General features: G+C 48.3%; 1 protein-coding gene across 3 annotated transcripts in view; it reads left to right on the forward strand.

Moving 5' to 3' along the window:
- Nucleotides 1-23,235, forward strand: part of Cnnm2 (cyclin and CBS domain divalent metal cation transport mediator 2) — a 137,170-nt gene that overhangs the window by 89,531 nt on the left and 24,404 nt on the right. For 2 of the 3 annotated variants that reach the window (XM_006983328.4, XM_006983329.4), the window contains exons 2-4: nucleotides 13,681-13,824; nucleotides 17,584-17,721; nucleotides 19,683-19,852. In XM_006983328.4, the coding sequence (XP_006983390.1) occupies nucleotides 13,681-13,824; nucleotides 17,584-17,721; nucleotides 19,683-19,852 (452 nt within the window). Of the gene's footprint in view, nucleotides 1-13,680; nucleotides 13,825-17,583; nucleotides 17,722-17,898; nucleotides 17,964-19,682; nucleotides 19,853-23,235 lie in introns of all 3 variants that reach the window. The other variant, XR_013048384.1, reaches the window with a different exon arrangement.

Genomic DNA, 23,235 nt, shown 5'->3' on the forward strand with positions numbered 1-23,235 from the left:
AGAACCCCTGGCAGTGGCATGGCGGCACACACCTGTCATCCCAGGGCTTGGGAGGTCCAGACAGGAGGAGCAGGGGTTCAGGATCATCCTTGGCAGCAGAGTCAGTGTGAGGGTAGGTAGAGCTAGGTGTGATTCCGTCTCAAAATGACTCCCCCTCAAAACAAACCGGTGAAGAGATCTAAGTAAATGTGTCGTTTGTGGCGTTACTGACACACTACGTGTTGCGTACATGTATGTGTGCCCGGCAGCGTGTGAGACTCCGGTGTATTTCAGGGACGGTCCTGTGAAAATACGTCCTGATTTCCTGACGTCCTGGCAGGAGCAGCCCCTCCCCCAAATCTCTGCTGAGAGAATTGTGTCCTTTGCTACCCATGCGTCTTAGTTTTTCTCGACGATGTACAACACTAACGATCTTACTATATAGAGCTTTGCGTGAAGTGAAAATCAACCACGCATTTTGAAAACATTTTTCAAAATCTACAAACAGCTCTTTGAAACGCTGTCTTTAAGGTGTCTCAGGCCTGGGGGTGGGGTTTCATGGCACAGTGCTTGCTCGGCCTGAGTGAGGCTGGTTCCTGCTCTGGCACCAGACAGTCACAGAAAAGACACCTCCGACTGAATGGCGTTTTCCATTTCCCCAGTAAGTTTAGGGCCATAGGATTCTAGGCTGAAGAATGAAGGAGGGGTCCATGCTCCGCTTCAGGGTTCAGAAACAGGTTCTTAGGAAAAGTGGATGGAGCTTTGAGCCCATTGGAGAGGCTGCTCTGGGCAGCAGTGTCGGGGAGGGAGGTCGCTGGCCAGGCGGCCAAGACCTTCAACTTCCCCCAGGACTGCGGCCACTGGGGAAAAGGCTTCTCTACTCTGTTTCTCTTTGCTTCTTTCCCTCTGTTTTCTCAGAAGGTGCTAGAGATTGAATTCAGAGTGTGCACTGCTGAAGAGGCCCAGCCTCTGCCTCCAGACACATCCGTGCATCCCACAGGGCACGGTCACCCAGTCAGTAGCCACGGCCCGACCTCAGGCTTGCTCCAGCAGGTAAAGGGTAGGAGTAGGCCAACCATTGAAAACCAAACCACCCTGCCTACCCCTGCATTGTATAATTCTGATTTCCAACAACTGCATGGTCTTATCGAGGGGGAATATCTGCGTCACATAAACATCTCCTCAGGCTCAGGCCGCACGGGGGGGGGGGGGGGGGGGGCGGGGGGGGGCGCGTATGTCACTGCGTCCTGTGGAGGCGCTGCCCCATGAGAGGCCCCATGCCACTTACTCATCAGCCTTTGGGATTTTTGGAAATAGTAATGCTTTTGGTAAAGGGGGACTTTTGTGTCCCAGAATAGCGGCAGCTATCATCATTTAGACCCAGTGATTTCTATATACAGCAAGTGCTTCTATATATACACGCACACATTGTTTATGGAGCACTATTTTAAGATCTGTGTCACATTTTTCTGGTTACTTTATGGTGGGAAAATTCAATTGGAAAAAATGTCGTTCGCTCTAGTGGGGACAGTAAGGTAAAATAAGCCCTTAAGAGAACAGAACAAAACGAAACATGAAGGTTGCTGTTTTCTTCTTACTTGAGCTTTGAGGAGTACAGAAAGAGCTAGGTGCTAGCTCCCTAAATGAAGTTCAGTCGCGTCACTGCTCCTTTGGCAAGCTAAGCCCCTGCGGCTCGTAGATCAGATCAATCACCATAGCAGGCAGTAGATCTACATGCACACATAAGCATGCATCTGTGTATTTGCTGGAAAAATCCATGAAAAAGTTGCTTTTCGTATGAGTTGTGTGACTTGTAAGGGAGGGTTTTCCTCTGGGTTTCTGTATCTGTTGTTTGAGGGGGAAATGGGCGAGAAAAGGGCCCATTTCTGTCTCCTGTCAAGAGCGACTCCTCTTGAGAGCCAAGGCATCCCAGAGCCCAGGTGGCTGTGGTGAGACAAACTTTTATTAAGTCCTGTGGTTGCTGGCCTCCTCTTCTCTCCTGTTCTGTGCAGAGAATGAACTGTCGTGAGGTCAACGGTTCTCAACCTGTGGGTTACGACCCCTGTGGGGTCCTTTCACAGGGACCACCTGAGACCGTTGGAAAACACAGATGTTTACATCATGATTCATAACAGCAAAGTTACAGTTATGAAGCAGGAACAAAAATAATTTTATGGTTGGAGTCGCCACAGCATAAGAACTTGTATTAAAGGGTCGCAGCCCTCGGGAGGTTGAGAGCCACTGGGCTGGGTGCCGTAGAACGGTGGGAAGGGAGGTCCTAGCAGGAGAAGAAAGGGACCTCATTGTGAGGTGGAGTGAGACGGTGCTTTGGGAGGATTTAGACAGTGGGCTCAGAGTCGAGAACTGCAAGAGTTTCTACCTGAGGGCACTCGGAAAAGCTGCCCGATATACTTTGTACCGTTGGTAGAGTTACAGGTTAAGGGAGATGTTAAGGGATTAAGAGCCCAGGGAGGCTCAAAAGCTGGTCTCTATCAAGAGCCTGCCCTTCCAAGGTGTCACGTGTGACCGATTCGGAGCTATTCTGAACCAGTACTGTCTGTATGGAAACGGCTGTGTCTTCAGCACCCAAGTGTCAGTGGGTCTCCTACTGAACCTGCCTTCCCACCCAGGCTGAGTGGGGCCCTCCAACTCAGCCAGCAGCCACGAATTCTCTGTGGCCCTATTAAGGCTACTGTGAAATTTCCCCATCACCGTCAATCAGTGCGGCATCCCATCCACCCCGTCTGCCACCTCTTTCCTGTATCTGGAATTGAGAGTTGAGTTGTAACTGGTTCGCGTTGTCTTCTGACCCGCACTCCAGAGACCTCTGTCTCTGGGGTCATCTTCCCTCTATCAGTGATTATATCAGGAACTGTGGTGTTCTTTCTTGTGGAGCTGGCTCCCTGTCCCTGTATCGCCCCTGTTCCTAGGGGCCCTGAAGCAGCCTCTGCCCCCTAGCTGCTCGTTTTAACCCTTTGATGTGAACCTTGGTGGTGTTAGCTGCTCTGGAGATGTACCAGGTTGTCTGGCCTTGAGGTCAACTTGGGGTGACTAGTGCAGGCTTGCTCCCTGAATGGCCTGGCCCTGCTTTTAGACATCAGAGTTCAGTCAGTAGTGCGACCCCGCTGCTGAATCCTGTGGTCATTGCACTTTGTAAACCATACATCCCCTCATAGTCTTCCATGGTGCCTGTCACTCTTTTGTGACAGGTCCTGGTGTTCTCTAGACGTTCCCTACCTCTTGACATGGGAGACTCTTTGGTCGTCCCTCTCTTCTGGTAGTGGTTTTTCTGGGCCTGGGAAGCCTTGGATGGGCCTCTACCCAGCTCCACCTGGCACCTTTGATTTAGGCTCACTGGGAGGCTGCCAGCCTTTCCTTTGAATTCTCTGAGCCTCCACCTGACCTGTCTTTGGGCAGAACCTGGGCAGGACCGTCGCCTCTTCAACCTTCCCCCTTACATCCAGGGGACTGGTGAGCTTCTGGTAAAGCGGCAGTCAACAGGTTGGTTTGGAGCAGACCCTGGAGTAATGGGTCAAGAGGTGTGCGGGCCATCGGGGACTGAAAATGAATGAAATTGTTTCTTTTTAATGGTCCTTAACTTTTTTTTTTTTTTTTTTGGTTTGGGTTTTGGTTTTCGAGGCAGGGTTTCTCTGTGTAGCTTTGCAGCCTGTCCTGGAACTCACTCTATAGCCCAGGCTAGCCTTGAACTCACAGAGATCCCCCTGCCTCTGCCTCCCGAGTGCTGGGACTAAAGGTGTGCACCACCACCTCCTGGCTGGTGTATCTAGGTGGTTCTACGCCAGTCCAGTGACTGTGAAGGTAGCCATCTGACTTCACGGACTGTGTTGCCCCAGCTCTGCCCATTAACTCCTTCCTCGGCTGGTTTTGTTCCAACTTGCTGGCCTTGTCTCTACTCCTTCAGTACGTGAAGTGTTCTTCTGTGAGGGCCTCTGCTGTTCCTCTTCACACAGACTACCCGGCACTTGTTTGGCCCCTTCGCGTCCCTCAGTCTTGGCAGGAAGGCCTTCCTCCAGTCACGCCGTGTTGAATGTGGCCCCACCACCTTTTCCCTGCTCACAACACATCAAGCACAGTCCCTGTGCCTTTCTGTCTGTTTCTCTTGGTGTCTGCCTTCCTGCTAGAATGTTCCTTGACAGCCAACGCTCTGTTCAGTTTCCTGTGGAGTGAACCTGGGCATTTAGTACACATCTGTTGAATGAATAAGTGAACTCATGTGACTGTTGAGTTCTTGATACTTACAGGGTGAGGATTTTATGACCTGTGTGTGATGTTCTAGGCAGATCTCACCTAATCACTCCGTTTATTTAAGTCAGATTCAACCCAATTCTCGTGACATTTGAAGTGTGTTGGCTTCCTTCCTTGACTAACACAGTCTAGTTTCTTTGGGCGATCTTAACTACAGCCATTAAATTGTATTTCCCATCTCGGGTTATTAGTGATTTGGGGCCAGAGCTCAGGCTTGGGTGAACACTCATTTCTTTCTTCATGAGCCCCATAGAGCTGCCTCTTGGGAACTCTATTGATTCCTGTTTATTGAGTTCCTACTGTAGCTTTGTTAGGAGGCCTGCCAAGCATTTCATTTGCTCTGTCCTTGGTGAGCGAGGGAGTGACGGCCCTCGCTGATGGTGCCCCCCGGAGCTGGGCAGCACAGCAGCAATGGCGACTCTGAAATGCCGGCTTGTTTCTCTTTACAGGATTGCCCATTTCTTTCCTTCCTGCCCTGAGTCATGTCTGAAGACTCCACAGGCTCCCCTCGCCTTGTGCTCAGATCATTAGGTCTTTTGACTACTGGATGTCACTTTGTATTAGTACAGCTGGGTGTGCTTGTTCTTAATTTGGTTTCTTCATCCACCCCCTTGGCTGCCTTCCCCAACCGATTCAGTTTGTCTACTGCTGAACTTCACGTCAGTGCCTGTAAGGAAGCGGGGGAGCGAAGGCGTTCGTCTTTTCATCAGGCAGTGACACGCGCTTTTCAGCCTAATCCTGTTGGGTATTGACATCAGCTGATAATCAAAACACAGATGGTATCTGACGCTGAGTATTTGGGCCCAACTGTTGAGGGATATTTGTACACTGTGAAGATATATTGCTGTGATTGGTTTAATAGAGAACTGAATGGCAATAGCTAGGCAGGAAGTATAGCCAGAACTTCCGGCAGAGAGAGGAAGTAGGAGGAGATAATGGACATACAGGAGAGAGGCCAATAAGACAGGGAGGGAGTCGGACTACAGAATGAAAGAAAGGTAAAAAGCCACATGGTAAAATGTAGGTTAATAAAAGCAGGTTAATTTAAGTTATAAGAGCTAGTGGGACAAGCCTACGCTAAGGCTGAGCTTTCTTAATTAATAAGTCTCCATGTCATTATATGGGAGCTGGCTGGCAGGACAGAGAAAGATTCTTACACCCAGCAGCATGCTGATGTGGTGACCCCTTAGCATTCTGGCCTGGCCTACCAGCCTCAGAGAAGACACAAATAAGAAACTTTGATACACAGGGCATGGAGAATTTGACCCTCACTCTCTACGCTGTATGTGTTACCTGGTCTAGCACACAGTCAAGACTTGGTTCCTAAGTGCCACCTGTGCAAGGCTCTGCCTTGAGTACATGCGGGTGGGAAACCACCTAGCTGATGACCTCATAACCATGTCACAGTTCGGAATCCAGCAGAGGTACAGCAAGAAAGCCCTGCACCCTGAGATTAGATTTTTCTCTTTTGCCCCACTTTGTGGTCCCATTTAAGGACCCAACTAGGAATCCAGAGGTTACGAGTTTAAATACAGAACAGTTAAAAGTAACTAATACTGTAACACCTTATAGCTGGGCCAAAGAATTCCCTTTCCAAGCCTCATGCCAGAAATTTATGCATTTTTTTTTTTTTGCGATAGGGTTTCATGTAGCCCAGGCTAGCCTGAAGCTGTCTGTGTAACAGAGGATGATCTTGAACTTGTGACCATCTTGCCTCCACCTCCTTAGTGTTGGGGCTACGGTGTGTACCACCACATCCTGTTCCGTGTTGTGTCGGAGTCTGGAGCCGGGGCTCCCTGTGTGCCAGTCAGGCATTCTACCAGCTAAGCCTTATCCCTGGCCCTGTGCTTCGCTTTATAAATCATCCATTTAGTTCTTTAACCTATCGTGCATATTTCAAAGTCTTAGCATTTTCTGACACATACAATTACACGTTTTGTTGACTTGTGTATTTTTATTTTTTTGCTTATTGTGGAGGGGACATGGAGTGTGCGTCAGGATTGGTGGCCAGTGCTTTTCCCACTGAGCCTACTCACCTGCCCTGTATTTTTATTCTTTCGAAGTTAGAACCGATCCATTTTTAATCTTTTTCTCGTGTTGGGGTTATTACTTTGTGAGCCATGGTCCCAGGTGGTTGAAACTGGTGAAGAACTTGACCTGTACTAAGGATAACCTCTGCTCCCTAGCCTCTGGCCTCCGCCTCCAGGTGCTGGCCTCAGAGGCTCGCACAACAGACCGCACATCCAGTTTGCAGACCTTGATGTTTGCTTTTCTGCTTTCCATTCCCATTCCAACTTAACTCTTCCAGCCAAGAAAGTTCCTATTCTGGTTGAGGCAGGAGGATTGCTGTGAGTTTGAAGCCAGTCTGAGTTGCGGAAGGAGACCCTCTCTCAGATCAAAAGATAAAGTTCACTTTTAGAAAGTTGTTTGCATTTTCCTTTTATCTCCAGGTGAAGCCCAAAGACTCAGGTTCCTACAGTGAGTGGCTAGTGGCACAGGTGCCTGGAATCATGGCCCCCAGAGGCACCCCCAAACACCCCCGTGAGCTGCACACCAGGAAGTGGGTTCAGGAAATAGGACTTCTGGCCCGGAATTCCAGAGCTAAAAGAACGTGGCTCTGGGGCAGTGCACAAGCTTCGAGTTAGAGGTGAGGGTGTGAGTGGTTGTCAGGGGCTTGGAGGAAAACTTCATTTCAGTCCAGGAAGCCTAATTCACAAAAATGGCTTCTCCCAGAGTAAGGCCCTTCGCAGATCTGTGGTGCTTTGGAGCTGGTATTTCAAGTATGTCCATATGCATGTAAACGAGTCGCTCCGAGACAATCTGATTATGCAGTAGTTACTTTGGTGAGCGAAGCGCCTCAGTGGAATGGAAACTTCATTTTGAGTCTAATATTAGACCTTGCTTTGGAAAATTCCTTTTAAATGATCACAAGCTGGGAATAGCAAAAGAATTTAACTTTCTCGACAGACAGCATTCACCAAGAATTTTTAACTGCTTATGCTGGGTCCTTGGGAAGGCAGATGTGAGAAACCCACTGGCCTTATTGCCTAGGCCAGAGCAGACTTGACTTCCTGTATGGTTTGTGTCTGTGGCTCCTAAGTATCCCCCAAGTCTCCTTTGCCCAAAATATTTCCGTCCTTTGAATGTGAGCTTGCTAGGGATGAAAACTATTAGAATACCTAATTGTCGAACAACTCACATTTCCAGACTTACAGACCTTGTCACCTCAGTGGCAATCAGCAGGATAGAAGCCTAGATTTGTGGGTGCAGCAGGGCCAGCCACCCTGCAGAACCAGGGCCACTTCTGAGTACTAGGAGCCTGAGCCAGCTGGTCTCCTGAGAATATTTGTAGTTTGGCTGGCTGGTTGAGTTTAGATGAACTTGCCCAGTTCGGAAGGTTGCCTAGCCTTATATTTAAAGCACTCCTTGTATGCCCTGTCATTTTTTTTTTAAAAAAGTTATACGAATATTAACTGATTTTGAAGTTTCTGTATCATGTTTCTATTCTCTTCCTTTATAGTTTTATTTTAGATGCTTTGAGAAAACCAATACTATGTTTGAGAGATGTCTTTTTGTGTTTTAAAAGACTATTCTGCTTTAATCCCAGCACTCGGGAGGCACAGCCAGGTGGATCTCTGTGAGTTCGAGGCCAGCCTGGACTACCAAGTGAGTCCCAGGAAAGGCGCAAAGCTACACAGAGAAACCCTGTCTCGAAAAACCAAAAAAAAAAAAAAAAAAAAAAAAAAAGACTATTCTGAAATTGAAACCTGTCTCTTAATCACTGTATATGTTTAACTTAGATTCTCTTCTTCCCGTTAAGCTGGTTATAAGTTGTTGGTACCTTAGACCAACATTAGTTACCATTACAATGAGTTACCCCTTACTGATCACCCGGTGGACTATGGGCACCTCTCTGTCGGGTATCAACCTTCCTACCAACCCAGTGCAGGAGCGGTTACCACAGCCTGTTTTTTGAGATAAGGAGACTGGAGCTCAGAAATTCTCCTGTTTGGTGATCAACTCCTGATGCTGGGGTGAGGGCAGGCAGTTGCCAGAGTTCACATCCAGGACTGTTGAACTCGGGGGCCCAATTCTTCCTTGACCCTCACTCATCCCCTAAAGCAGCAACACAAAGCATTGTCACGTGGCCCTTTTAATTTGTTGAATTTAACAGATCTTTTAGATTCATAAAAATTATTGACAGGTCCAGAGAGATGACTCAGCAGCTAAAGGCACTTGCTGGAAAGCCTGACTTCCTGAGGGCAGTTCCCGGAACCCACCTGACCTCATTCACAAAGGTTGTCTCCTGACCCCCACAGAGCACACACACAGTAATGACTAACTAAAAAAAAAAAAAAACCATTAAACTTCTGTTATATGGATTACAACTTTTGATATTTACTGTATATGAATATAAAACCATGAAACTTAAAACATGCTTACCTATCAAGCCATTTCAAAGGCCGATTGTGTGTTGACATAAATAGCATTTTTATTCCATATAGCTGTTTTCCAAAATGGAAAACTAGAAGTGATGCCGTGTGTAGACGTTCCTGCGTCATCTGTATCGTCCTGGCGGTGGGGGGGGGGGCAGCTGGACTCACACTCACCCCTGCCTTCTCTCTGCAGTGTGGGTCTGCTGGAGCAGATGAGCAAAGTCTGGCCTCACAGGCAGACATTGGAAAAGGGAGGCTTATACTGTCCCGACATCTGACATTACCCCCAAACTCCCCTTTGAGTGATGTGTGTGAGCGCAGTGCGTACTTGTTAGTGTAAGACTATGGATTTGCCTGTGTGGAGGCCAGAAGTAGACTTTAGGTCTCTTTCTTCAGTCATTTACATTGTATTTTTTGAGACCGTCTCATGGTCCTGAAGCTCGTCAGTTCAGCCAGACAAGTGGGCTAATGAGTGTCAGAGGTCTGCCTGTCTGCGCTGCCCCCAAACTGGCCTTGCGGACATGTGCACTCTGCTTGGCTTTTGACATGGTTCTGACATCCACACTCTGGTCCTGGTGCTGGTGAGGTAAGCCCTTCCCTGGCTGAGCCACTTTCCTAGCCCAGTAGATGTTTTCTTTCTTTTCTTTTGAGACAAGGTCTCTCTGTGCAGCCTTAGCCGCCCTAAAACTTGCTGTGTAGACCAGACTGGCCTTAAACTCAGACATCCACCCGAGGGCTGGGATTAAAGGTGTGCACCACACCCTGCCCAGTAGAAGTTTCTTACAGGTTGTCTACACTGTAGACCTGAAGTCCCGCCGATGGGCGTTGGGGACTCTGTCCTGATAACACTCTTTTACTTGAAATCTTTGCAGAAGAATTTTGAGGAACATAATGTATGAATAATATCTCCTCTGCAACCTTTCCACACAGAGCCAGCGTGTTCTCTCCTTCTTTGGGAGGTAGCATGGGGTTGGTGACTGGAGGGGACCTGAGCGGCCCACCTCTTTTCTTTTCCTTTTCTGGAGCTGAGGACCGAACCCAGGGCCTTGCACTTGCTAGGCAAGCGCTCTACCACTGAGCTAAATCCCCAGCCCTGCAGTGCACCTCAAGATGATCAAAGTCGTGAAACACAGACTAAGCAGCTGCTCTAGGCCATAGGAGACTGGGGAGACACGCAGCTGGACAGTGGGGTGCTGGACAAGGAAGCAGGAAAAAATGGTTTTTTGAAAAATCAGTGAAGTCCAAACAAAGTGTCTGGAGTTGAGACATAATGTATCGATGGCAATGTCTTCGTTTGACAGTGTCATGATAATGAAAGGTCTAACGATGGAGACCCCGGGAAGAGGATTTCCTTTTTTGGTTTTGGTTTGTTTAAATTTTATTTGTTACTTGCATATGTGAGCAGGGAGAAAGCACAGGTATGCAAAGGTGCATGTGTGGCGGTCAGAGAACAACTTTTTTGTTTTTTGGGTTTTTTGTTTTTTTGTTTTTGTTTTTCGAGACAGGGTTTCTCTGTGTAGTTTTGGTGCCTGTCCTGGATCTCACTCCGTAGACCAGGCTGGCCTCGAACTCACAGAGATCCGCCTGGCTCTGCCTCCTGAGTGCTGGGATTAAAGGTGTGCGCCACCACTGCCCAGATGCCAGCTCTCTTTCTACCACAGGATCCAGGGATCAAACTTAGGTTGTCTGCTCCATCCGTTTGGCAAACTTATGTAGTGGCTGAGCTAGGTCGCTGGCCCGTAGGTTGCTTTTTGCTTTCTTCTTTGAAACACTGTCTCTGTAGCCTAGGCTGGCCCAGAATGCATGGCATTCTATCTGCCTCAGTCCTTACTCACCTGTTCATTTCTAAATCTTTTTAAAGTCTGCTGTGGAGATGGAAAGTTCAGTAGTTAAGAGCATATAATGTTCTTGCAGAGAACTCTAGTTCAGTTCCCAGCACCCTTGTTGGGCTGTACAAACTGCCTGTAAGTCTAGTTCTTGGGGTTTGGATGACTCCTTTGGCCTCCACAGGCACCTGCACCCGCATGCAGAGGCCCACAGAAAAACACACTCACATACAAATGATTTAAAATTAAAAAAAAAAAAAGTTTAAAGGTCCATGTCCATCTTGTACTCAGGATTATTTTATCCATGCATAATTCTCCCGTTATTGCTGTAGTCAGTTGAAAAATTAGCAGGGCTGGAGAGATGGTCAGCAGTTAAGAGCACTGGCTGCTCTTCCAGAGGCCCTACCTGGGTTCGTTGAATTCCTACGTTGGTGGCTTACAACTCCAGTCCCAGAGGTCCAGCATTCCATATCTGACCTCCACGGGCACCAGGCGCACACATGGTACACAGACATACATGCAGGCAAAGCATCCAGCACATAAAATAAAAACATACAAATCTCAAAAGAATTGGCTCAGTTTTGTAGATCTTTAAAAGGTGGCTGGACCAGATTGCGCACTATTTTAATGGTTGCGTTCATTACTGTGACCACCCATCTCATCAAAGGAGCCTTTACTGAGGGCTGGTTAAAGTGCTTGCTGTGAACTGATGAAGCCCTGAGCTTGGATTCTCCAGCCCTCACAGAGGAAGCAGGGCATGGCAGCACATGCCTGTAAGGCCAGCCCTGCTCTGAGGGTGACAGGCCAGCAGACTTGGCAGCTGGTGAGCTCTAGGTCCAGGGAGATGCCTTGTCTCAACCAGTAGGAAAGTATCAGTGGAGAAGACACACTTGGCCTCCAAAGGCACACTCATGCCGTGTGCATGCGCGCGCGCACGCACACACACACACATACACACACACTCATTACACACAAAAGCCTATACTAAGAATGTATCAAAGCCGGGCGGTGGTGGCGCACGCCTTTAATCCCAGCACTTGGGAGGCAGAGGCAGGCGGATCTCTGTGAGTTCGAGGCCAGCCTGGTCTCCAAAGCGAGTTCCAGGAAAGGCGCAAAGCTACACAGAGAAACCCTGTCTCGAAAAACCAAAAAAAAAAAAAGAAAAAAGAAAAACAACCAGGCAAAACAAGGCCGGGCGGTGGTGGCGCACGCCTTTAATCCCAGCACTCGGGAGGCAGAGCCAGGCGGATCTCTGTGAGTTCGAGGCCAGCCTGGGCTACCAAGTGAGCTCCAGGAAAGGTGCAAAGCTGCGCAGAGAAACCCTGTCTCGAAAAAACAAAAAAAAAAAAAAAAAAAAAGAATGTATCAAAAGTCATGATATTGGATGTGAGTTTCTTAGAATTATAATTTTCTACTGAAATTACAATTTTTTCTTTATTTTTAAAGATTTATTTATTTATATATACAGTGTTCTGCCTGCAGGCCAGAAGAGGGTACCAGATCTCATTACAGATGGTTGTGAGCCACCATGTAGTTGCTGGGAAATTGAACTCGGGACCTCTGGAAGAACAGCCAGTGCTCTTAACCTCTGAGCCATCTCTCCAGCCCGAAATTACAATTTTTTTAATCATTAACATCAAATTCTGCCCATGGTTTTTCTTGACAAAATAAGCTCACTTGTTGATTCCCTTCCAAATGTCTGTCTACCAGATACCCATGTCTAAACCACGGTTTGTCATGTGGTCATTCTGTTTAGTGACATCAGCTTGGCCTGGGTGGATGTATGCTCAGTTGTAAAGTCTTCACCTGGCATGTCTGAGGTCCTGGGTTCCTTCCCCAGCACCATAAAAATTAAAGTGTGTTGAAGACAACTCACAACCAAGCCACATAAGTGTCTTTTTCTCAAGACAACCATTGTTACGTTAGACTGTGTTGTGTGTCTCAGGTCATCAAGTGGAATGTTCAAAGATGCCCATGTGGTGTAAGGATCTAATTGTACTGCTGTAGCGAGGATGTTCTTAGAGACAGGGGCTCTCCCTTCCTACTGTGGGTATGTGCTGGTGGGTAGTGATAACTGCTGTTTATTTCCAGGGTGGCATTCTGGGACAAGCAAGGGACCTTTGCACTGTGGTCCAGAATCAGCACAGTGGAGAAGGCCAGTAACATTTTAGGACTTGGGGGGGACATGGCACTGCCTCAAAGGTCTTGGATCTCCCTGGAGATCTGCAGAGTTCTCTCTCCTTTTGAGAGACCTGTTAATGTCTCCTGGAGGAAGAGCCGAATGCCATGTCCATTAAGAAGCGAAGAGCTAGGTACAGGGCAGCCTGTGGACAATGGTGCTCCTCAGCATCCCTGCCTTAATGGCTCAGGACGCCTCATCCATTTTGGTTGTGGAGCTGGCAACACTTAAAAATGCTGAAACATAGACTTTAATGACTCACTATCTAGTTTTGCTGCCGGGGCTGTAGTGACGGCCTGTCAGTGAAGTGCCCTGCTACACAAGTGTCTGGGTTTGAACCCCCGGCATCCATACAAAAACAGCAAGGCAGGAGGGCCAGGGAGGTGGCTCAGCAGACAGTGTTTGCCACATAATCGTGAAGACTGGAGTTCAGGTCCTCAGCGCTTGTAGAAAAGTTGGGCGGGCATAGTGGCCTCCAGAGGCAGAGACAGGACCCTGGGGTAAGCTGGCTGTCTGGATTAGCCAGTTTCTGTGAGCTCTGGGTTTAGTGGGAGACCCTGCCTCAAAAGTGAAGAGTGATGGAGGAGGCTACCTAATGTCGGCTTCAGGGCTCCACATACAAGCGTGTGCACACGTGCCCACACACGTGCAAGCAGGCACACATACACACATCATACATCTGTACACATGCCAGTGAAAGAGAATGCCAGGTACAGCGACGTGTGCTTTTTCACCCTAGTACTGGGGAGGTGGAGAAAGGAGGAAGGGTCCAGGGGTCCTCGCTGGCAGCCATCCTGGAGAATCAGCTAGAGCCTGTCTCAAAAATAATGATGAGTGATGAGGAGGACCAAAGCTTGACCTGGCAGAGCGATAGAAGGAACAAGGCCCGGGTTTGCTCCCCAGCACAGAGAGAGAGAAGAAGCGTCTGGCTGTTCATAAGGCACCTAAGGAGCCTGGGAAATGACCTCTGCCACTTTGTCTTCTGTCTCTAAAGGTAAATCCCACCTGGCCATTGTGCAGCGTGTGAACAATGAGGGTGAAGGGGACCCGTTTTATGAAGTCCTGGGGATTGTCACCTTGGAAGATGTGATTGAAGAAATCATCAAGTCTGAGATCTTGGATGAGACAGACCTGTACAGTAAGTACCAGTGTCTGCGTGTGTCCAGACCTTTGCTGCTGCCAGCCTGCCCTGTAAACACTGCTCCCCGGTGTTGGGCGCTCTGTTATAATCACACGGTGTGCGGTGTGCGGTGTGCGCGCTGGCTCTGGGCTGCCTCACAGGCAGCTTCTCTAACACAGGCAGCTTCTTTTCCACAGGCAGCTTCTCTTCCACAGGCAGCTTCTCTAACACAGGCAGCTTCTCTTCCACAGGCAGCTTCTCTATCATAGGCAGCTTCTCTAACACAGGCAGCTTCTCTAACACAGGCAGCTTCTCTATCACAGGCAGCTTCTCATCCACAGGCAGCTTCTCTCCCACAGGCAGCTTCTCTAACACAGGCAGCTTCTCTAACACAGGCAGCTTCTCTAACACAGGCAGCTTCTCTATCACAGGCAGCTTCTCTAACACAGGCAGCTTCTCATCCACAGGCAGCTTCTCTCCCACAGGCAGCTTCTCTCCCACAGGCAGCTTCTCTAACACAGGCAGCTTCTCTAACACAGGCAGCTTCTCTATCATAGGCAGCTTCTCTTGGCTATGAGTCCACACCCAAGACAGGAAACTCTGCTCTCAATTTTTCAGACAGTTTTACATCCTTCTGTGCTGGTTTATGTTACACAGCTAGGCAAAGTGTTTTCAAATAAATTTGTTTCTCCTTGAGTTTGTAATTCACATATTTAACAAGAGAATTTGTTTAGTTAAGTTGGGAGGTGGCAGCTGATTACATTTCCTTGTTCCAGAACCTCTGGGCCGGGGGGTAGATAAACTGAGCAAGGACAGTTGACTGGGACAATAATGCCGGGTGTGGCCTGGAGTGGCCTTCAGTGGTGTGTGCCGTAAGAAGAGCAGAGCTGAGGAGATGCTCAGGTGACAGGATGATGACTGTGTGTGAGGACCTGAGTTTGGGTTCCTAGTATCCACATGGAAGCTGGGGGTGGTGTTGTGTGCCAGAGATTCCAGTGCTGGGGGGCAGAGACTCGGAAAGAGTGGTGTGTGTGTGTGTGGGTGACTCCTCAGGCCAGTTGGTGAGCTCTAGGCTCGATAAGAACCCCTTTTCTAAGATAACTCATAAATAAATAAGGTAGGCAGCACTTGATGAGCACATTCAGATGTTGACCTCTGCCCTCCACAGATGCATGCGCAGGTACATAATCCACCATACGCACAGAGAATAGGGTTTTCTTGTTGTCTGTTTCACGGCCTTCTTTTGAAGGGCGGATGGATGGGAACGGTGAGTTTTTAGGTCGGGCAGTCCCGGGCTCAGGGAACTTGCCCCTGAGCCCTGGACCTGCTGCTTGTCTCATTGGCCAGCACAACTCACTCGCTGCACCAGGGGACTTCAACCTCTACCCTCCGCCCACCTTATCATACGAGGATCTTTCTTTTTAAAATCTGTTTATTTTGTGTATGGGTATTTCACCTGCACACATGCATCACATGCATGCAGTATCCAAGAGTGCCAGAAGGTGGTTGTGAGCTGCCATGTGGGTGCTGGGAATTAACCCTGGGTCCTCTGGAAGAGCAGCCAGTGCTCCTAACCACTGAAGCATCCCTCCAGCCCCGTATGAGGCTCCTGGGAGTTGGGCGGGGACAGCACCTGAACTCTGTTTATTCTCTCAGCTTTGAAACAGAGCCTGCAGGACTTGGGCCATCCTAGTGCCCTGTGGCGTTCCAGGAAAAGCTTGCCTTGTTCAAAGGAGTGATTTTATTCAGTCTTTTTACAAGGGAATGTTATACATTTTAAAATCTCCAAAGTTTTGTAGCACCCAACGAAAGAAAAACTTCTAAATTGCTAAGAATTATCTTTGAAAAGGGTGTCCTTGTTTACCTTCCATCTGTATACCTTCCATATATACCTTCCATCCATTCTTGTCTGTTTTATGCTTTTTACATTTGGAAGGTAGTCAGATAAAGCCAGAAATCTACAGAGTCTGTTTAAAGGGCAAAGAATTTATTAAGGGGAAAAACTCACTGTACAGAACAGATTTGACACAGGTTCTGGAATACTGTTCTGGCTGCTGGATCAGTCCTGAATTCAAGTCCACGAGGGAAGCAAAGAGAGCGATGTCTATGTGCATCTCAGGTCTTAAGGGTCCTGAGAGGCCACGCCCCAGGGGCAGGTACTTCAAGGTCATAGGCAGGTGGAGCAGTTCCTGCTGGATCTCTAGGGGTGTGCTTCAAGGTCATAGGCAGAGCAGCTCCCTGCTGCAGCCGGAGGCTTCCTGGTAGAGAATGTTGTTTGATTATGCTCTTCCCATCCTTCTGTGATCCTGTCCGACGTAGCGAGCCCACACGTGCAGTGCATTGTGGAGGTTAGCGGAGGGCCGGGCGGGGTAGGCAGTGACTTTCCTCCCTGCCTTAGGTGGGTTCCAAGCTCCAGCTCTGGTTCCTTCCCCACTGAGCCTTGCCACCAGCCCCTCTTCGTCCAGATGGAATCTGTGCCTGTGTGTTTCTGTTTTCCCTGGGGTGGCACTTGCCAATGGGAGGACAATATAAGAGTTTATGAAATCTTAAATACTTTTTAATGGAAATGTTACTAAACCCCCAGTGAGGGGACTCAGATCTTGGAGAAGTGTTGCATGACATGACCTCTTGGTGTGAAACGCTGAACTTATGACTTCCGGGTTATCTCAGTCTAGGTGAGAGGTCAGCCATGATTACAGCTAGTTGCCATTAGAGAACTTTTTTAAGTTTCATATTGACTTACACGTTCCGATTTTCAAAATACCTTGAGAAGCCTCACAGAAGGCCTAGTCATTGACATTTGACCTTGGACAAGAGAGCAATTCAGACCTTGAGGGCAGAGACAGGGTTGGGCCCTTGTCCTTTGTTTCTTTGTCTTTCTTTCTTTTCTTTTGAGGTGGTGATGTTTGAGAGGAATTTCACATGTAGCCTAGGCTGGCTTTGACCATATCCTTCTCCTTCCTCAGCCTTCTAGGTGCTGGAATTACAAGTCTACACCACTGTACACAGTTGGTGTCTCGTCACGCTGGGTTTTTCTTCATCAGCACTTTATTTTTTAAAAAATGGCTTTGGAGGAGATCCCTTCTAGATCAGGGGTTGGCAAACCATAGCCATGGGTGTCTGCCACCTGATGTCATGTGTCCTAACAAGGCAAGAATGACTTTTCATGATGTTGAATGACTGAGAAAAATCAACAGAATAATGACTTTGTGACATGTAGAACTGGAACAAAAAGGGAAGTGTCCGTAAAGCGTGGCTGTCGGAGTCGGCAACAAAAGCCGGAACCTGAGGACTTCCTCTGGCCTCGTCCAGAGGAGGCTGGCTCATTCGTCTGGGATCACCCCGGGTTTGCCTGGCCTTGACCATCTCATAGTCTGGGGCAGGAATGAAGCCTCGAGGATGAACCGGGCATTCCTGGAAGGAGCCTGGTTCTTGAGGAATCTCCTTTGTGTTCATTGTCTGTCACCCGAGGCCGAGAGGCCCTCTAAGAGGCGCAGACAGCTTCCCTCAGGTGTAGCCTGTGGCTGCTCCTCCCCTGCAGTGGTTTTGGTAGCACTTGAGGCGTCTGCTGCTCTGTGATTCTGTATGCTTCTGGTGGGGTTGTGTCCTGTCTGTGGGGCTCTCTAAGACAGTCCAGTTTCCTGCTGTGGCTGACTGCGGACCGAGGAGCAGCTGTGCCCCCTGCCCAGTCCACTGGTCCCTGGAGAGGTCAAAACGGTGCTTTGTCTCTCGCGTCGATGAAGAGCCTGATCTGTTTTCTTTCTTTCATCCCCTCAGCTGATAACAGAACAAAAAAGAAGGTGGCCCACCGTGAGAGAAAGCAAGACTTCTCTGCCTTTAAGCAGACGGACAGCGAGATGAAGGTTAAAATATCACCGCAGCTTCTCCTGGCCATGCACCGTTTCCTAGCAACAGGCAAGTGTGCTTATCTCAGCGTGAGATCTGCAGGCCCTGGAGCCTTCCTCACCACGCTGACTGGGGGGCTGGGGGTGGAGGCTGGGAAATGGGGTGACAAGTAATGCCACTTTGTGTTTTGTTTTTTGTTTTTGTTCTGTTTTGTTCTCTTTAAATTCTCTCCTCTCCTGTGTTCAGTGTCGGCATGAACCCTCTGAGACATTTGCCAGGGGTGGACCAGTAACTTAAAATTGGTCTGAAAGGTAAGGATGAATGTCAGTGCCACACTGCATGTGTACGGTAGGCCAGGTCATCTACTTGCAGCTGAGCCCCACGGGGGAGCCAGCTGGTGGAGTAGGCTGACAGTGCAGGCCAGGAGCCCCTCGTTTGATTGGACAGTTGAGTAATTCTCTCTTCAGCTTGCCTTGGAAGAACACTTGGACACCAGTGGTAATGCAGGTACTAGAACTCACAAAGAAGAAAAGCAGACACGCAGAATTAAATCCGTATCTTTTACGGTTTTGATGAAATGAAAGATTCTATGAGTTTGGCCTGGATTTCTTGGTGGCTTCTTCAAGTCAGGTTGTTAACTTGACCCCATCCAGAGGCAAATGCTCACATGGTTAAAGCCACCAGCCCAGCCAGCACTGACTGCTTCCAAGTGGTCATGGTTGAAAGACCTAAGAGACTGACTAATCCCCTCACATCCCCAAATGGCCCTCTAAGATGAAGGGTGAGCTCTCTTGGCCAGGGGAAGTGGAAGAAAAACCTGAAAGCTCCCAGAGGCTTGCAGATGATACCTGTTTCCAAGATGGGCCAGTAGGTTCCAACCACACGCGATGTGTTTATACAAGTACCCTGAAAGGTCAGCAGGAACACGTGGTAGACTGTCACCTACCGTCAGGTCCATGGATGTGCTCACTGTTCACATTTATGACACGGGAAAATATCCATGACTTCCTGGATATCATCGTATGTGTATACCAAGACCACACTGTGGTTCTGTGTGTACTCATACACACAAGTACACAGGCACACATGCCTAGGCAAAGCACTGGAAAGAAATACTCACCAAATTGCTCGGAATGACTCTAAGCAGTCAGCTTACAGATGATTTTTATTTTCTTTATTTTTCTGTATTTTCCAAATTCCCTGCAATGTACTGTCTTACTATGAAAAAGTCACAGATTTGAATCCAGAATTTGTAGCTTTCGTATATAGCATATAATTAAAAAATAAGTTAGACAATATTTTGCTATTATTCTCTTCCTGTTCTGGTACTGTTGTTGCTCATTGTGGAAGAACCACACTTACAGCTCAGTGTTACCCTACTCTGCCTCTGAGAGACCGTGAAGTCCACATTTACAATGGCACCTGGGAGTCAGCAGCTTTGAAATTTCTGTTATTATATAACTGAAGTGACTGTCTTTGTCGGTGCTGACTACCATTTCCTTCTTCATTGGCAAGTCGGAGTGCATGTTGATGTGTGCACGGCCTTGCTTTTATTCTGACTCTCTCCCTCAGTGGTCCCTGGAATTCCTCAGGAGGGCGTTGTGGGAGAGCAGGAGGTGGAGCCCCGGTCTATGCACAGGCACTAACCACCACCCACCCCCCCCCCCCCCAATGCTTCCCGACCGTGGTTCCCCCTGGCTGTGGGCAAACAGTCATGCTGTTGTGGCTTGTGTTGAGGGTGTCCTGGACTCAAGCAGGCAGTCTGCTGATGGTGGGTTTTCATTTCCATCAGTCAGAGGTATAGGGCACTCATAGGAGACAGAGACCAAGGGCAGGCTGAACAGGAAAGATTAAAAAGGACCAGACATGCCATGCCACTGTTGTGATTTCTCCAGGTAATCTGACCCCAGGGGGTCACAAACGGAAGTCTGGTTCATCTGTGTGTATCCTTGTCGCCAAGTGCTCTACCGTTCGGAGCTCCTCAATTGCCCTTCTTTGAAGTGTAATGTCAAGTTGTGTTTATGTCTTAGAAGTAGAAGCGTTTAGCCCATCCCAGATGTCAGAGAAGATCCTCCTCAGGCTGCTAAAGCACCCCAATGTCATCCAGGAACTGAAGTATGATGAGAAGAACAAGAAAGCCCCCGAGTGCTACCTCTACCAGCGAAACAAACCTGTAGACTACTTCGTTCTCATCCTGCAGGTCAGGAGTCATCTACGCTCGCTCACTCGCTCGCCCGCCCGCCCGCCCGCCCTCACTGAGTCCCGTCTTCCCTGCTCTGAGGAGGCCTGGTGTAGACCAGGGGCTTTGCCTACTTAACTTACCCATGTGTGTTCATAGGGGGCCTTGGATCTCTGCTTGCATAGCTGGGTGATGATTCTAATATGAGGTAGGGCCACTCATTTCGTGTCTAAGACCAAAGGCGCTTCATGCTTTGCTGCTGTGCCGAGCCAAGTGAGGAACGCCATTCCTGACTTCTGAAGTGTTGGTAATGTGCCTGTCGCGGGCCAGGTCTTGGTGGGCATTTGAAATGTATTGTTCTGGATTCCTCAGATTCTCTTTCTAGCCTCTTTTCTTTTGGCCCATTCTCTTCAGGACTTGGCCTTTTATAGTGACCAAGACACTGTAGGCTGTCTCCTGTTATCACCATATCTTAGTATCTGTCCTAGTAACACCATGAACCTCATCCATTTATTGTTTATGATGCTGGTTCCTAACCAGACTGTTTGCCAGGAGCTGATGGAATAATGATGATCCCCTAAAGTCGTGGTGATTAATAGTGACCAATGCCTTCTCACTAATGTGACACACCTCCAAATGTGGTGGGGAGGCCACTGCTCGCAGCCCTCTTTGAGGATGTGATATTACAGGTACCCATAGCCGCCACTGCCCTGGCTACCCTGAGTAAAACCCTCATTTGGAGACTTGGGTGCCTCTTCAGGAGCAACTCACTTTTTTATGGAGCCTAGGCTCCTTAATGTCTAGGACACACACGAACTGTTAAGCCACCTCAGTTTTGTAGTTACTTCCTGCATGGAGGCATCGGAAGAGCATAATTAGGACTTGACAGGCCCTGAAGTTTGCATGAGTTGAGCAAGACCCCAGTTATTTCAGTGGATGAAGTTGCTCCCTTCTGTGTAGATGTCAGGAGCTCAGGCAGGGGCGTGGTCATGGGACTCTGCTGGTGTCTGGAAACAAGTGACGGGAAGAAAGACCCCCTAGGATGTCTGCGTACAGCCACTGCCTCATAGGCTGTCTCAGAAACCTTTCCAAGCAATCCCAGCACTCGGGAGGCAGAGCCAGGCAGATCTCTGTGAGTTCAAGGCCAACCTGGTCTACGGAGTGAGATCCAGGACAGGCTCCAAAGCTACACAGAGAAACCCTGTCTCGAAAAACCAAACAAACAACAACAAAAGCCACCTTTCACAGATTTATTTTTGGTTGGTGTTTTGCCTTTATGTATGTCTGTGCATCACACGTGTGCCTGAGTCCCACAGAAGCCAAAAGAAGGCATCATCAGATCTCCTGGAACTGGAGTAACAGAGCTGGTGAGCCACCATGTGGGTGCTGGGAACTGAATCCAGGTCTTCTGTGAGAGCAGCCAGTGCTCTTATCTGCTGAGGGTGTTGAATCCCCTAGAACCAGAGTTATAGGCAGTTGTGAGCTGCTGCTGTGGGTGCTGGGAACTGAACTCAGGTCCTCTGAAAGAGCAATGTCTGCTCTTAACCACTGAGCCATCTTTCCAGATCCAATTAGTATTTCTTGAAGATTTTTAAAAATGTATGTGTTTGTTTCAGTTCTTAAAAAATTACTGTTGCCCGGCAGTGGTGGCACACACTTCTAATCCCAGCACTCGGAAGGCAGAGGCAGGCAGATCTCTGAGTTCAAGGCCAGCCTGGTCTACAGTGTGATTTCCAGGTCAGCCAGGGCTATACAGGGAAACCCTGTCTCAATCCCCGCCCCCACCCAGAAAAATGATTGTCTTTTGTGCGTCAGTGATGAGGGAGGGGCTTGTGTGGAGGTCGAGGATAACTTTTGGAGTAGGTCTCTCCTTCCATTGTTAATGAGTTCCAAGGCATTGAACTCAGGTCACCAGACTTACTCAGCAAGTGCTTTACACACTGACTCATCTCGTAAGCCCCAAACCGTGAACTATCAAAATAAGCTTTATGGGAATTGCAGGCTGGAGAGATGGCCCAGTGGTTTCGAGCACTTGTGGCTTTTTCAGAGAACCTGGTTCAGTTCCCTGAGCCCACACAGTGGCTCCCAAACATTTGTAATTCCAGGCCCTGGAATTACAATGCCTTCTTCCGATCTCTTCAGACACCAGGCATGCATGTGGTGGTACACACACGTTCATAGAGACAAAACATTCATATACATAAAGCAAATACATCTTTAAAAAGCTTTATGGAGGCCAGGCGGTGGTGGCGCACGCCTTTAATCCCAGCACTCGGGAGGCAGAGCCAGGCGAATCTCTGTGAGTTCGAGGCCAGCCTGGGCTACCAAGTGAGCTCCAGGAAAGGCGCAAAGCTATGCAGAGAAACCCTGTCTCGAAAAACCAAAAAAAAAAAAAAAAAAAAAAGCTTTATGGAGGATCTGGGGATGTGGCTCAGTGGCTCGAGTGTACAAGACCCCGAGTTCAATCCTCAGCAGCACATAAACCAGGCCTGGTGGCATATAATGTCAGCAGCAGGGAGGTGGGGCAAGGAGCAGCAGGTTAAAGGTCATCCTGAGTCACATAGCGAGTTGAAGGCCAACCTGGGATGCACGAGACCTTGTCTCAAACAAATAGATACATAAACATTTTTGGAAAAGAGATATTATAGTCCCTTTTTATTTATAAGAAAGTCATTTAGTACATGTTTGATAGGTCATTTAGACACATCTATCTGTCTGAATGCATCTGCATGTTAGATACTGTGGCTTGCTTGTTGAGCTGATGTCATGGGTTTTATAAGTAGCGTGTGTGGTTGATAAACAGGCCTCTGGGGTACTTAAGTTGCAGACATTGGCAAAAGCCATGTTCTTGGCAAACTAGCCAATTATCCGAGGTACCAGAGAATAACAGGACAAAACATCATGCCACCCTCGGTCAATCTGGCGTAGCTGTCTTCTTTTGCCAAGTACATTCCACCCTAAAATACTGCCACCCCAGCACAATCCATGCCAGGTTATGGAGCATGCTCTCTGCATTTCATGCAACCAGAGGAAAAAGCAGCAGTGCCTTCCTTCTCTGCTTGCCTGGGTGCAGCGAGATTTTCTTCTGCAACTCCAGAAAAACTCCTTAAGTAATTGATTTGGAAACTAGAATTACATTGTAGAAACATATCATTTTAATATTATTTGGAACAGGCTCTTGTGTAGCCTAGGTTGGCTTCAGACTTCCTATGTAACTGAAGGTGACCTTGACCTTTTTTCCAATGTGTATATGCTAAGCACATTTTTGCATGTGTTTGGGCATATGTACACATGTTAATGTGCTTGTAGAGGCCCCAGGTTCATTTTGGGGATCATCTTCTATTGCTCTTCTACCTTATTCATTGAAGCAGGGACTCTTGCACATATGGCTAGTCTTGCTGGCC

The sequence above is a fragment of the Peromyscus maniculatus genome, chromosome 1 (genome assembly GCF_049852395.1).
Source record: "Peromyscus maniculatus bairdii isolate BWxNUB_F1_BW_parent chromosome 1, HU_Pman_BW_mat_3.1, whole genome shotgun sequence".
NCBI lineage: Eukaryota > Metazoa > Chordata > Mammalia > Rodentia > Cricetidae > Peromyscus > Peromyscus maniculatus.